Source organism: Pristis pectinata, chromosome 1 (assembly GCF_009764475.1).
Source record: "Pristis pectinata isolate sPriPec2 chromosome 1, sPriPec2.1.pri, whole genome shotgun sequence".
Taxonomy (NCBI): domain Eukaryota; kingdom Metazoa; phylum Chordata; class Chondrichthyes; order Rhinopristiformes; family Pristidae; genus Pristis; species Pristis pectinata.
In genome coordinates, this window is record NC_067405.1 from 35,434,595 (window position 1) to 35,450,973 (window position 16,379).

A 16,379-nucleotide genomic window follows, 5' to 3' on the forward strand; every position below is an offset into this window, starting at 1 on the left:
CAGGCCCTTCCAACTCAATGAGCCGCACCACCCAATTACACCCATGTTAACCTACTAACCCGTACGTCTTTGGAACGTGGGAGGAAACCGAAGCATTCGGAGGTAACCTACGCGGTCACAGGGAGAACGTGCAAACTCCTTACAGACAGCAGCAGGAATTGAACCCCAATCGCTGGCGCTGTAATTGTGTTACACCAACCGCTACACTACAGTGCCGCCCCTAATTTCTCTTTTTAGGTACATCCTACACCTTCTCTGTCCCTGAAGATTCTCTCCTGTTTTCACTTCTCTCTATCTGACATATGCTGCCATTTTCTTTATCCAGCCTTGATATCTCTTGACATCTAGGGTTCCTTGGGTTTGCTGTCCTCACCTTTGACTCTTATGGGAACATGTTGACCCTGAACTCTCATTATTTCAATTTCTTGTCCATTGTGGATCAACCTTCAAGCTGCTGTTCACAATCTACTTTTGCCAGGTCCTTTTTTATGATATTGAAATTGGCTTCCCCCAGTTCAGGACACTAATTTCCATACCATCCTTATCCCTTCCCATACTACCTTGAAACTTAGAATTATGGTTACTCTCTCCTAAATGCCCTCCTGTTGACTTCAACCACTTGTCTTGCTACATCCCCTAAGGTTAGGCCCAATGCTGCCCCTTTTCTAGTCAGACTATTTATGTCCTGGCTCAAGAAGCTCTCCTGGATTCACTTAAAAATGTCACCCCCTCTCTACCTTTCACACGAAAGGCATCCCAGTTAATATCAAGGGAGCTGAAATCCCCTACAACTATAACCCTATTATTCTTACATTTTTCTATAATTTGTCTATTCAGCTCCTCTATCTTCTGCTGATGGTTAGGAGGTCTGTAGTAATCACCCACCTAAGTGATCATTTTCTTTTTAATCTTAAACTCTACCCATATGGCCTCATTTGAAGACTTTTCCCAGGATATCCTCCTCATTACTCCTTAATCAACAGCGCAATGCAGTGCACTTACCCTCCCTCATCACACTTTAAGATTCTATACTCTTGTATGTTGAGTTACCAGTCCTGCCCTTCTTTGAACAACATCTCTGATAGCAATGATATTCCCATGTACTGATCAACACTTTGTTCATCTACTTTACTAGTCAGACACCTTGCATTAAAATAGACACAGTTCAGCCTTGCATATCTCCCATGTGCCTTATCACACTCACATCTACTCTGCCTACTAAACTGATTTAGTTTTCCTTCTACAGTTGACTGTGTCCCATTCCCTTGCCAAATTAGTTTAAACCCTTACCAAAATTCCCAGCAAACCTCCCCACAAACGTGTTGGGCCCATTCTGGTTCAATCTTTCAACCTGTCCAGTTTGTCCAAGTCCCAACTTCCCCAGAAATGGTGCTAGTGATCAAGAAATCTAAAGCTCTCCCTCCTACATCATCTCTTTAGCCACTTACTCTTCTGACCTATCCTCTTTGCCTATATTCACTAGCAAATGGCACTGGAAATATTCCAGATATTAGAACTTTAGGGGCCGAGCTGTTGAATCTGCTATGTAGCTCCTTAAATTCATGTTGCAGGATCTAATCCCCCTTTTTACCTATATCATTAGTACCCAATTGGACCATGACCTGTGGCTGTTTACCCTCCCCTATTAGAAACCTTGGGACCAGGGTGGCGACACACCATCCTGGATTCATGTCTACAGCAGTGGAAATATCTATTTGGCGGGAGGGAAAGCACTTAGTTCTCATAGCTCACTTCTTCACAACTTGTCACTTAAATGTGTCAGAGCAGTCAATAGAAGAGGAAGAGAGATTGCTAGTGTGGGGAAGAGTTGTTGGGATGGTGGCAGAATATATTTGTGTTTTAAGAGGCAGACCATCACCACCGTTTTAAAGCTGCACAGGGGAAATGTAGGCCAATAAATGCCATGACTGATATCTCATTGATGGCAAAAATACAGGCATCACAAATAATATACTTGTATTTCTTTGCAAAATATCTAATCACTAAATTTGCTTCAAAATGTCATTCATTCAACACTTTTCATGACCTCAGGATATCCAAAAGCATTTCATGGCTAATTAAGTTTGTTTTTCAATGTTGTACTGTCAACAAATATGACAGCTAAACAACATACAACAAAGCCCTACATATAGCAAAGTTGACCAGGTGTTTTTTTTTGCAGTCACCTCTATGATAATTTGGAATAGCTGCTGATGATTTACATTTATTTATACTTCCTTCATCCAAACCTCCTTCACTCTTTACAGAAGTTAAAGGGTCAGGCATGCTGAGAAATGTTGGCAGTTCTCAGCACAAGTACTACCAAGTTCAGGACACCCACACAAACATGGCACTCCTTAAATTGCTGGGCACTCTTCGCCAGTGCCTCTGACTACAGTCCAATGTTACAGTCCACAGAGTGGGCGACTGCTGCAACTACCCAGCATTTCTGCAAGAGAGTATACCAACTGAAACTGCGCCCAATCTATCTTAGTGAAGAAACAGTGAGTCCCTGAACTTCAAAGGAGAGAAAAGGGTGTAAAGGACCAAGGTAAGTAGAAGGCAATTTACATGTATTTTAATTAATTGAATATTTTTTAACTTTTTTTAATACCTTCAAAGTGTTTTATTATTTTTATTTTTACTCATTCTTAAGATACTTCTAACCTTGGTTTAATAGTTTTTTGGAATGTTTATTAGGGTTACTGAATGTCAGATTTCAGGGTTGCTTAAACCTGGGAGTGTGGCTTTGCCATCTGTCCAGGATGGCAAAACCATCTGCTGTCTTTGCTGCTGTCTCATGGATGGGACGATTTGCCCTTTCCTTCACCTGTCCACATAACAGCACTAGGATCTTGTCATTCTGGATTGCAAATGCTTCAAGCAACCAGGCCACAACAGCAGATTTGGAAAATTTCAACCCATATGAATCACACAGGTCGATGACAAGCACAGGCAGCTCTTGGCTCTATTCATCTGCACCTCCTGCTGAAACAGAGTGCTGCACTTTAATTGGTATACATCAGGGAATTATTTAGTTTCAGTGACAATTTAAAATGAGAAGAAAACTCCTTTTGAAGCCTGTCATATAAAGAATCATTGAAATAGCTTGCATACTCTTATTGGCAGAAAGTCAGATAACTACCCCTACATTGATGTTTAATTTCAAAATCCATAATTATTTTTTCTTTGTTATGTTGCCATGTGCAATTTTGTTAGAGCAGACCACTGGCACGTCAATCTGCCTGGACTATTCTGGAGGAGCCTTGTGGTGCTGTCAAGATTTGTCCTGGTCGGCTGTGTGGTATACAGCCTTATAGTCATCCCTGTTATTAGCTAGACAAGGGGCAACTGCAAACGAGCAGGCAACATGCAAAGCCTGAGTGATCTGAGACCAATGCATCAGACTGTGCTATCCCACTTCCCCATCCCACAATAATTCCCACATTATCTTCCCTACTGTGGACCATCAAAGCATCCACTTGACCACAATGGAAAGATAAAAGCCAACACAAATTCAACATTCCACATTCTGCTTATATATCAAACCATGTTAACTACCATGAAAAAGTCATCTAAATACTCACTGCATTCTCTTAAAGTCCATTCTCAACATGGCCTTGTGCTCCGTTGTGCATTTGTTTAAGATCTGCTGGTGGAAGGCTGCAGATAGCTTTGCTGGCTCTAAGCAGCTCTGGACTTTAAAAACTGCCCTCACACTGTGCCTTCTTGCTGTGAAATGCAGGAGTCGGTGATGGTGATTGACAGGTAACAAAGGACATTGGTAGAGGGGCTGTGGTGAGATCCCAAAAGCTGCCATCCTAAGAGGGAGCAGTTGATTCCTGCTGCATGGAGCCACTGCCATAGTTTGGTGACAATGCACTTGTAGTGATGCATTGTAGGGCAGAGTTCAGGGCTGTCATGGCCCTCTGAACTCTGATCATAGAGTCATAGAGTAATACAGCACGGAAACAGGCCCTTCGGCCCGACTCATCAATGCCACCAAGATGCCCTTTTATGCTATTCCCATTTGCCCGCATTTGGCCTATATCCCTCCAAACCTTTCTTATCCGTGTACCTGTCCAAATGTCTTAAAAGGCTGTAATTGTACCTGTCAGTTCATTCCATATAGGTATCACCTTCTGCATGAAGAAGTTGCCCCTCAGGTGCCTTTTAAATCTTTTCCCTCTTACCTTAAACCTATGCCCTCTAGTTTTTGATTCCCTTTCCCTGGGAAAGAGACCAAGTACATTCGCCCTATCTATGCCCCTCATGATCTTATACACCTCTATATGGTCTGGTGCCCTCAGTCTTGATGGCAGCTGTGTCAGCATGCTCGCCAACAAGCTGAGCTTGCACCACAGAAATTGAGGCCCGGCCCTGCACCTTTCAGACTTTAGGTAGCTTCTGCTTAAGCTGCAAGGAAGCTGACACGTTGGCTCTCCTATGTTACATTACTCTAATGGAGATGGTAATCACTCCCATGCTGGGCTGCATGTGCTCCAAGCCCTTACACAAGGTTGACTTTGGGCTCTGCCATACATGTTGACATTGCATGTATTTTCGGTCATTTTTGGTGGTTTCAGCCCCATCCCCGACCTGCGCAATTCCTTGTCATGCCACCTTATGTTCCACGTGCTGCAACCACAATGCACCATACTTAAAAAGGTCCAGGCTGACTCTGCCCTGTTTGTTAATTATTACAGAACTATCCAGTCAAAGAATCAGGCCCAGGGATGATCCATGAAAGTAATCAACATTATGGTTAATACTGAATAGCCAATTGCTGGAATAATGATAATGAGTAGGCAGCTTGGCTTAATTGTTTATAACACTTCGAGCATATATGTTCAAGCACTGCCAAATTCAGATCCCAATATCTAGACTCCTAAATGCTTTTGAACATTTTTAAATGGTATGTTTGCCCTCATTAGAGCAGGGACTTCACTCATATGTACTTGATTGTGCAGTGCTTTGAAATGTCCTGAGAATAAATATTCATATATAAATGAGAATTTCTTTTTCAGTTGATAAACACTGGTACATATGGGGAATCAGCTGAATAATCAGCCAGTCATTGTCATTGTTTGGATCATAGGTTGATATGACATTAGACCGGCTTCTATTCTACTTGACCAGTAACATAATAAAACAAATACAACATTTGCGTGCATTCCCATAATTCACTGTGCAACTTAATTTTGCTTCACTTTTAGAAAACCATTTGTAACATCAATATAAATTTCAGTGTCCAAATTAATTCTTGATTTGCTTTTATGTATACTAATATGATCTGACTCCCATGTTGATATTTTGCCCAATATTTAAAAAACAATTATGAGAATATTATTAAAGTTGCTCATTTTGCCTTTAACTAGTGTATCAAATTTCAAAATAAGAGATTCAATTTTTTAAAATTACATAAGTCATATAATGCAATTGTAATTTTTCACTGAATTCACTATTTTAAAATCTTTTAATATCTTCAATGTTCCACCTGAAACCTCAGCCTGTCCATGAAACCTAGTTTTCGACCTGATGAGCCAGAACCTACTCCACCAGCAGGCCTTCCACAGTTGCTGCTGACCTTCATGGTAAATTCATACTTGTCTTTTCTGGCTCCATTCAAAACCACACCACCCTAAAATGTGAAGCCCTGCACAGCCCCAGGATTAGCGTGACATATAGCTTTTGGTGGATGGGCCAGAACAAGCCCAATGAACAGCTGAAAATCTTTTAATGCCAATTAAGCCACAAGTCCAGTCTTGGCAGGTGTTACATATGACAAGAATCATGAATGTCTTGATTTTTATTTTGAAAAGATGCAAATTAAAACACAAAAATGCTATATAATTAATCCGGCACAGGTTTAGTATACAGCTTATGCATAAGTACTGGGGGACTAAAGCAAATTCATGCTCCATCACTGAGGAGTAAAACGTCAGAATACAGTCAGAAAATAGGTGGCAAGGAGCTTCTTGCAAGTTCAAGACCTCAACATTGATGCAGAAATTCTGAATTCTCATTTACATCGAGACGCTTCAGCAAATTCTGGCACAATTACCTTTGCTCAAATCTTCTGACACCTAGCCAGATTTGGATGGGATGTAATCTTACAATATTCAGTGTCACACGCTGGGTGCAGTTATATGGTTCAAAATTTACCTTCAACTCTTTGCTGAGTGGCAGAAAAGGACAAACTTGAACAACTTTCTGACACATATACATCTAAGAAAAATATATATCTTAGAGATGTCTAAGTGTGTACCTTTGTGGTGGAATATACTGTATACTCATAGCTTTTGTGCTATTCATTTAGCTGTCAGGGAGGGGGTGAGAGATTGTTCTTTTTCATCTCCAACTCAAAAAAAATTAAATTTTGAGCCCAACTAATCTCTATGTTCTTAAATTATAAAATGTCAATAGCAATGACATACACTTTGAAATAAGTACTTTAATTTGAACACAAATGAGAAATTCAGGAAAACAATAGGTAATTAAGTCCATTACAGGTGTGGGTATTGCAACTCAAGATTACCTCACACCCATTTCTTCCACTGATTAATATAACTGTGGCTTGCAGCTACTTCTAACCCTACTTCTCAGGGTCTGTTTGTTTCAGTCTGGGCCAAAATCTTAATCACAGCGTAAAGCTACTCTGTGCTGTTTAAGACCAGCCTGCACTTCTTAAAGCAGAGTTAAATTATGATTACACTAGATGGTGGAAGTTGTATTATAACTTACTAAGCATATGAATAAAGTAATGCGGCACCTAATAACTGTAAGGTATAATTGGCAGAGAAAGAAAAAAAAAATCAGTTCTGTTTAAGTATTGTTTTTCTCAGTTTTGTTTAGTTCATTATGTTAGTAGTCTGATCTAACGGTGTTTTTTTTGGACTTCTTTTAATATATGGCAGAAGAGGATTAATGCTGCATCAGGGCTGGAGGATGATTGATATTTAAGACAGACTTTAATGCTAAAGTCAGGGTTTTGTGCCTGGAGTCATTCATTTAACCTGGTTGGTCTACCGCAGTTTTCCTTGTTCTGGTCACTAAAAATTGCAGAAGTAGAACATAGAACATAAACCAGTACAGCACAGTACGGGCCCTTCGGCCAAAGATGTTGTGCCGACCAATATAAACACCTACTCCATGATCAATCTAAACTTTCCCTCCTGCACAGCCCATAACCCTCCATTGTTCTTACTTCCATGTGCCTATCCAAGAGTCTTTTAAATGTCCCTATTGTATCAGCCTCTACCAGCACCCTGGCGGTACGATGCAGGCACCCACCACTCTCTGTGTAAAAATCCTACCTCTGTCATCTCACCTAAACTTTCCTCCTCTGCTCCTAAACTGATGTCCTCTGGTATTGGTCATTGCCGCCCTGGGAAAAAGGTGCTGGCTGCTGGCTGTCCACTCTATCAATGTCCCTCATAATCTTATGCACCTCTATCAAGTCACCTCTCATCCTGTGTCGCTCCAAAGCTCAACCTTTCCTCATAAGACTTGTTCTCCAATCCAGACATCATCCTGGTGAATCTCCTCTGCACCATCTCTAAAGCTTCCACATCCTTCCTACAATGAGGTGACCAGAACTAAACGCAATACTCTAAATGTAGTCTAACCAGAGTTTTACAGAGCTGCAACATTACCTCGGAGCTCTTGAACTCAATCCCCCAACTAATGAAGGCCAGCACACCATGTGCCTTCTTAACCACCCTGTCAACTTGCGCGGCAACTTTGAGGGATCTATGGACGTGGGCCCCAAGATCTCTCTGTTCCTCCACACTGCTAAGAATCCTGCCATTAACCTTGTACTCTGCCTTCAAGTTCATTCTTCCACAATATATCACTTTATACTTTTCTGGATGAACTCCATCAGCCACTTCTCCACCCAAGTCTGCATCCTGTCTATATCCTGCTGTAACCTGTGACAACCTTCTACATTATCCACGGCACCTCCAACCATCATGTCATCTTCAAACTTACTAACCCATCTCTTCACTTCCTCATCCAAGTCATTTATAAAGAGCAGGGGTCCCAGAACAGATCTCTGTGGAACACCACTAGTCACTGACCTCCAGGCAAAGTACTCTCTATCTACTACCACACTCTGCCTTCTATGGGCAAGCCAATTCCGAATCCTCGCAGCCAAGTCTCCATGAATCCCATGCCTCATTACTTTCTGGATGAGCCTACCATGGGGAACCTTGTCAAATGCCCTACTAAAGTCCATATAGACCACATCCACTGCTCTACCTTCATCTATTTGTTTTGTTAACTCCTCGAAAAACTCAATTAGGCTTGTAAGGCACGACCTGCCCCTCACAAAGCCATACTGACTATCCCTAATGAGACTAGGCTTCTCCAAAATCTCATAAATCTTATCCCTAAGAATCCTCTCCAATAGCTTGCCCACCACTAACGTACGTAAGACTCACTGATCTATAATTCCCAGGATTATCCTTTTCACCTTTCTTGAACAAGGGAACAAGATTTGCCATCCTCCAATCCTCCAACACCAGTCCCATGGCCAGGGAGAATGCAAATATCATCATCAACACCCCAGCAATCTCTTTTCTCAGTTCCCATAGGTACCTGGGGTATATCCTGTTTGGCCCCAGGGACTTATCTATCCTAATCTTTTTCAGAAGCTCCAACACTGACTCTTTCTTAACCTCAACATGCTCCAGCACATTAGCCTGTTCTACACTGACCTCATATTCATCAAAGTCCCTCTCTCTAGTGAACACTGAAGCAAAGTATTCATTAAGGGCCTCCACTACCTCCTCCGCCTCCAGATACATGTTTCCCCCTCTATCCCTGAACAGTTCAACCCTCACTCTAGTCATCCCCCTGTCCTTCTCATGTCCCCTTCCAGCTCTCCCAAGTCCCTTCTTAAGCTCCTTCCTGGCTACCTTATAATTCTCAAGAGCCCTGACTGATTTTTGCTTCCTAAACCCTAAGTATGCTTCCTTCTTCCTCTTGACTAAATCTTTCACCTCTCTTGTCAACAATGGTTCCTTCACCCTACCATCCTTTCCCTGTCTCAGTGGGACAAACCTATCCAGAACCCCATGCAAATGTTCCCCAAGCAGCCCCCACATTTCTGCTGTGCATTTCCCTGAGACCATCCAATTTACACTCCCAAGTTCCTGCCTAATACCATCGTAATTAGGTGTCACCCAATTAAATACTTTCCCATATCATCTGATCCTATCCTTATCCATGGCAATGCTAAAGGTCAGGGAGTTGTAGTCACAGTCTCCAAAATGCTCACCCACCGAGAGGTCTGTCACCTGACCAGGTTCATTGTCTAGTACTAGATCCAGTATGGCCTCTCCTCTCATTGGCCTCTCAACATACTACGTCAGGAATCCTTCCTGGACACATATAACAATTTCTGCCCCATCTAAACCTTTTGCACCAAGGAGGTGCCAATCAATATTAAGGAAGTTGATGTCTCCCATGACAACAATCCTGTTATTTTTGCACCTTTCCAAAATCTGCCTACTTACCTGCTCCTCAGTGTCCCAGTGGCTACTGGGGACCTATAGAATACTCCAATAGAGTGATTGCTCCCTTCCTGTCTCTGACTTCCACCCACACTGACTCAGTAGACAATCTCTCCACGATGTCCTCCCTTTCTGCAGTTCTGATACTATCCCTGATTAACAATACCACTGCCCCCCTCCCTTTCACCTCTCTCCCTATCCCTTTTGAAACATCTGAACCCTGGAACATCAAGCAGCCAATCATGCCCTTGCGACAGCCAAGTCTCTATAATGGCCACAACATCATAATTCCACCTACTGATCCATGCTCAAAGTATATCACTCTTTTTCTTAATACTTCTCACATTAAAGTAAACACATTCCAACCCATCCAACTGACTGCACTTATGCCTGATCCACTGCCTATCCTTCTTCGCAGACTCTCTGCACAGTGTCTACCTTTATCCCAACTGCTCCATCATCTGACCTAACACTCTGGTTCCTATCCCCCTGCCAACCCAGTTTAAACCCTCCCAACAGCTCTAGCAAACCTTCCCACAAGGACATTGGTCCCCCTTTAGTTCAGGTGTAAATCGTCCCTCTTGTACAGATCATACCTTCCCCAAAAGAGATCCCAGTAATCCACAAATCTGAAACACTGCCCCCTCCACCAACTCCTCAGCCACGCATTCGTCTGCCATATCTTCCTATTCTTACCCTCACTGGCACCTGACACAGGCAGCAATCCAGAGAGCCCTTGAGGTACTGCTTTTTAGCTTCCTTCCTACCTCCCTCTCTTCCCTCTTCAGGACCTCATTCCTTTTCCTGTCTACTTACTTCTATCTATTCGGTACTCAATAGAAAAGCTGCTTGCAAACTTACAAAAGCCAATAATGACATTTAATAACCAATGTACTTTTTTTTCCCAAAATCTTTCAACTGCAGACATATACATCAAAATAAAATTATATGCAACAACATTGGATGTTTGAACTACTGTTAAGCAACAAAAAAATTTCTTCAAATCGCAACACGATTTAGTCATTCTCTCTCCAATGGGAAGCAGACAGCTAGAGAATCCTGGGGCTGGGGCAGACCATTCAATGTATTCATCCAGTTGTAGTCATCAGCAAAAAGTAGGTACAGGACATCACAAGTGTAGAAGACTCAGAAGTTGTGCAAGGTTATATAAGATCTTCACTGCAGCACGTAAGGCTCAATAACTTCACATTTTGTTCCTGGGAGCATCAAACAGGTAAGCAAGAAACACAAGCTGAAGCAGATCTTGCTGAGGAGCAAAATCGGCCCAAAGCTTGTCTGTGGCCCATAAGATAAATAACTCTGGCCTGGCAGTTCTAACCCATCACTAGTTTGGCATATTCTTTGTGGAAGTACATTTATAATGCAGTTATTCCTTCGAACTATTTCATGAGGTTGAAGTTAACTTACCACTTGTAATAAAGCAAGGTAGCCTGCTCCAACGTTGTCAAAGTTGATTTTTACGTTTTTCCATCGTGCAGATTCATTAAGCTGAAGACAATCTGTAATGTTGTCAACAATTTCAATGGGGAATTGAGTTCCATCAGTCGTATTGATACAATGATAATACCTTCCAGCAAACAGATTCACACCCATTATACTGAAAATGAGCCAGAATATCAGACATACAAGCAGCACATTCATGATGGAAGGAATTGCTCCAAGCAGGGCATTGACGACCACCTAAAAATCAATATTTTGAGGAAAAATACATTAGATAGCCTATCAATTTCAGAATGATACTTAGTTATATAAACTGAGTAAGTGACATTTAAAAAATATTTGCTACATGTTACAATTTATACTTACAGCTGAAATAAAATTGTTCAGTCAAGATTATATTTATTATGAAAAGGAATAAACAAAATGATCAGAAATAAGGAGAAAGAAACAATATAAAGAATTAACAGAAGCTATTTGGCTAAGTGGTAATGCATGTATTGAAAAGCAAAATAAAGAAAAAAACCTTGTGGTGGACCGATGATGTCACAGAATTTGATTACTGTGAAGAAGAAAAAAAGCAAAATTATAAGTAAAATACAGACTGCAAAATCAAAACTAGTGACATTATATTGTAAAACTGGAAAATGAAATCAAACAATGACTGGTCTTGGTTTAGCAGATGTGGTATCATGTTTGGCAGGTGTACAACTAATGATGATTATTTTAGTGACCTCACAGGAAAACCATGCTATAAAATGTGCAACAATTACAAAAATATCTACTGTCTTTAGTTACAAAAACAACATCTTGATGAGCTCTAACCAAAGTCCTAGACAATCTCAGTAAGATATCCTTCCTCTGTACTCCAACACAAAGCCATATAACACAAAAGATTCCATTTTCCTTCCTGGTGCCCTCAAATCAAAGTTTACTTTGTCTTTTTCCAATCATTATACAAGCACTTGGAAATTATTTGGGAACACTCCAATGAAAAGACTTTGCTAAATAACAGGGCACAAGTGAATTTTATACATTATGATACTGATAATTTATGGCTATATAAATTGTGAAAGAGCCATTTCTGTAACTTATTCTTATTTCATTTGTTTGTTCTGATCTAAATGCCCCTATCGTACATGCATAACTTGAGTTCCATCTTACCCTCATGCCTTCAAATCGTGACAATGCTCTTAAAGGTCTCAAAGCTCTTAGTGTCCTGAGGGATTTAATGGCACCAAGTTCTGAATAGCCCAAGGCATTAGCTGTGAGGCTGACTAAAGAGACCTGGACAATAAAAGGAAAACATAAAAAAATTCAAAGCAGTTAATGTAACTTGTGAAACAATATAATGAAATAGCAAGTAAAGCAGTCCATACCTACATGCAGCAACACTAAGACAACAAGCAGGCATGGGTGGCAAGTAACATTTTGCCACAATAGTGCTAGACAATAATCATTTCCAACAAAAATGTTTAACCAACTACCCTTGACATTCAGGAGACACAAGAGAATGCAGATGCTGGAGTCTGGAGCAATACACAAAACACTGGAGGAACTAAGCATGTCAGGCAGATCTATGGAGGGAAACAGACAGTCAAGATTTTGGTTCAAGACCCTTCATCTGGACTTCATTCCATCTTCATTCAATCTTCATTCCAGATGAAGGGTCTCAACCTGAAGTGTCAACTGCCCATTTCCCTACATAGACAGTGCCTGACCCGCTGAGTTCCTCCAGCATTTTATGTGTTACCCTTGACAATCAATGGCTTTACCACAGCCAAGTCTCCCACCATCAACAACTGTGGCAGTCAACATTGAGAGGAAATAAACACCAGCTACATTAATACTGCAGCTAGAAGAACAAGTCTGAGGTTGGGTATCCTGTAGCAAGCGACTCAGCTGCTAACCTCCTAAGTCTTTCACTATCTATAAAGCACAAGTCAGGTGTGCGATGGAATACTCTCCAACTGCCTGGATGAATGCAGCTCAACAACATTCAGCTATGTTGATATTATTCAGAACAAAGTAGGCTGTTTGATTCGCAGCCCATTCATTCTCTTAACATTCACTCCCTTCACCACTGCCTGTGCATTGCAGTTACTTACTGTAACTACTCTGACAGCTCCTCCCAAAACTACGACCTCAGCACCAAGAATGGCAAGGATAGCAAATGCTTGGGAATACCACCACCTGCAGGTTCCCTTCCCAATTGCACACCATCCTGACTTGGAAATACATGACTGTTTCTTCATTGTTGCTGTGTCCAAATCCTGGAACCTCCTCGCCAAATGCATTGTGGAAATACATTCACAAGAAGAGCCGCAACAGTTTAAGAAAGTGGCTCATCACCACCTCCTTAACAGCAATACAAGTATCTTGTCAGCAATGTCCATATTCCAAGAAGCAAATTTTTAAAAAAGCTGCATTTTTCATCTGTTTCTCAGCAAACAATCAGGGCTAGCCCATCAATATCAGCACTAGCACTTTTGGTTTGAATTGGCTGTAATACATTTACAGAAATAAAAATGGCATTAAAATTGGTTGGATTCTACTAATAGTTTTATGTAATATCACCAATAGTTGAACATGCTGTAAGTCAAGGTGAGTTTATTGTCAAATGCACAAGTGCGGTGAGATACAGGTACAATGAAAAACCTGCTTGCAGCAGCATCACAGGCACGGAGATTCAGACAATTCACAGAACATAAATTGTAATCTTAGGCTAGTCGAATCCCTGCAGCTCTCTACTGAACCAACTGTTTTTCTAAAGAGCATTGAATTACAGAGCATTTATAAATATTAAAAGAACTTTTTAAATTATGTTCAAGTCTGTGATATACAGCAAAGATAATTCTCATAAATAATCATATCAGGTATCCTAAATTTGTAAGGTTGGGGCAGCAATTTTCAATTAGCATTCCAGATTTGTATCTTATACCCAATCTGAATGCCATTGCTCAGGTCATTTTAAATTTATTTTTTGTTTTGACACAGCTTCCATTTGAAGAAACGTGTAGCTTTTTTATTTATCAAAGTGAAGGTTACCATTGCTGACAATAGTTATTCAGACATTTTCCCGCTTTTGATACTATTGCTATCATCAAGCATCCTCATATATACAGAAAGCAGTTTCCTACTCTTCTATTATTCCTTCCTCTATCCCCAAAAAATCTAATTAATCTCAGGACTGCATTTTCCAGCAGATCCCTGAGAAATTTTAATTTTACACAGTGGCCCTTGAGCAATAAGACAGTAGGAATCATAATGCCAAATAAATGATGTTGTCTCGTCATTCCATGGATTATCAATAAAATGGGAAATTGAGGATACATACATCAACAATGAGGAAGTCTAGCCAGCACCATGCATTCGTGAAATACTTCACAAAACCATATGCCACCCACTTCAGCAGCATTTCCAGAATAAAGATGTAGGTGAAGATTTTATCAGCATATTCAAGCATTGATTTGATGCTTTTCCGTTGTTCAATATAAATATCTTCAAAAGCCTGAAAGAAAATTTGTAAAAATGAAGGCATTTTAACAAAGGTTAAGCTGAGTCTTCTAATCAGATTCCACACCTTTTTTTTCCTTTCTTTTACATCCAACAAACCACCCCCATCAGTAAGCAACACCACCACTTTTGGTTTCAGTCTACTGTAGATTAGTTGGATTGGCCTTACTGGTCTTAGAACTTAATAGAAATAAAGTGACTGATTTTAATCTATTGCACAGCAGATAGCTCCTCCTGTCTGAACTACTGGTTATACTTTGAATCATATTTAATGGATTGAATGACCTAGTTTATTATGTTATAAAGAGCAAGAATCCTTGATTCCTCAATATGTAGTGTGCAGTTTATTTTCCTTCTTTTCGAAAATGCATATAATAGTAGCGTGCACAAGTAGAACAAAAAATGTGAAAAAGTTATTTGGAAAGTCTAAAAACTCTCTTACCAGAGCACCACTGCTCAGAAGAATCATGAAAATAATGAATGTCTCAAACCAATTGTGTTCCACTATTTTGTAGCAGGTCTTTCTGAGGTTCCACCAGGATTTGCCTGAGCCCTCTTCTATGTTGACATAGCAAAAGGGGAACTTCCTTACACATCCTGACAAAGATGAGAATAAATGTTAACACAAGACATACCAGAAGTACACCAAGTCTTCAATTCACAATATTTTGCTATAGTGCCATTTTCTGGCATCTCTAATGCGATGTCACCACCAAACACCTCTTCCTCTCAGCGTTCCGAAGGGACCTTCCCACAGGGACACGAGTTCACATGTCCATCTTCCCATGTAACTGCAGGAGATGCAACACCTGCCCTTTTACCTTCTCCCTTTCCATAGTCCTGAGATCCAATCATACTTTCCAGGTGTGGCATTGATTTACTTATACTTCCTTCAACATTGAGAAGACCAAACAAAGACTGGGTAATTGCTTTGTGTAACATCTTTGTTCAGTTCAGAAATGTGATTGCAAACATTTAGTTAAGTGTCACTTTAAATTTCCCACTCTATTTCTGCTGTCCTTGGCTTCCTGCCCATTTCCAAGGAAACTCTTCATTAGCCCATGTTGCAGCATGTTATCCTCCGATTCAACACATTACAGCCTTCCCAGCTCAATGTTGGGTCCAACAAAGTCAGACAGTCACAGTCTTCCAGGCATTTTCTGCTTTTACCTTAGATTTCCAGTATCCACATGTTTTTCTTTGATGACGAAAGGATACTGTTTCTTTTATTTACTTTGCCCAGACTGACATCCATGAAAACCTCCCTTTTGCCTTGGGCGATTATTATTTCTTCTGTCATTTAATTATGCTTACCCTTAAATCCCACTGGACACCAGCTCTTTTCTCCCCTCCCTTTTTTCCTGGCTCTGTTCTTGAATGCAACCAATTAATTGCCTGGCTTTTTTCATTTCTGATTAAAGGACTTTGACCTGAAAAAATAACTCTTTCTCTCTTCACACATATGCTGGAAATTTGGGATCAAACTTCTGAACTGAACAAAGATGTTCCACAAAGCAATTACCCAGCCTTTGTTTACTCTTCTCAATGACTATATTGTGAGCGTACTAAACACATACCAAATTGAAAGTAGGTCAAATCAATTACTGCTTCACCTGGGAAGTACATATTGCTTGAGCAGCTGAACACTTTCAGCATTTTCTGTTTTAGTTTCAGACCTTCAGTATCTGCATGATTTTACTTTTGTTGAAGACGTGTCTTTAGTTTTGGATATTTGACTGAGATGAAATACACTGGACTCCTAATATTCTAGTTCTCAACACTGATGGCTACTTCCCAGTGTACGTTTAAAGTAATAGACATTACTTTATTACTTGGTATAATAATGTAATACTGGTATTTAATTTTATTTTGGCATTTACAATATTG

At 40.4% G+C, this 16,379-nt stretch overlaps 1 protein-coding gene across 1 annotated transcript in view; it reads right to left on the reverse strand.

Moving 5' to 3' along the window:
* Nucleotides 1-16,379, reverse strand: part of scn1laa (sodium channel, voltage-gated, type I-like, alpha) — a 132,055-nt gene that overhangs the window by 27,521 nt on the left and 88,155 nt on the right. The window contains 4 exon segments of the mRNA XM_052027520.1: nucleotides 10,947-11,219; nucleotides 12,141-12,263; nucleotides 14,314-14,487; nucleotides 14,935-15,089. Coding sequence (XP_051883480.1) covers nucleotides 10,947-11,219; nucleotides 12,141-12,263; nucleotides 14,314-14,487; nucleotides 14,935-15,089 — 725 coding nt within the window.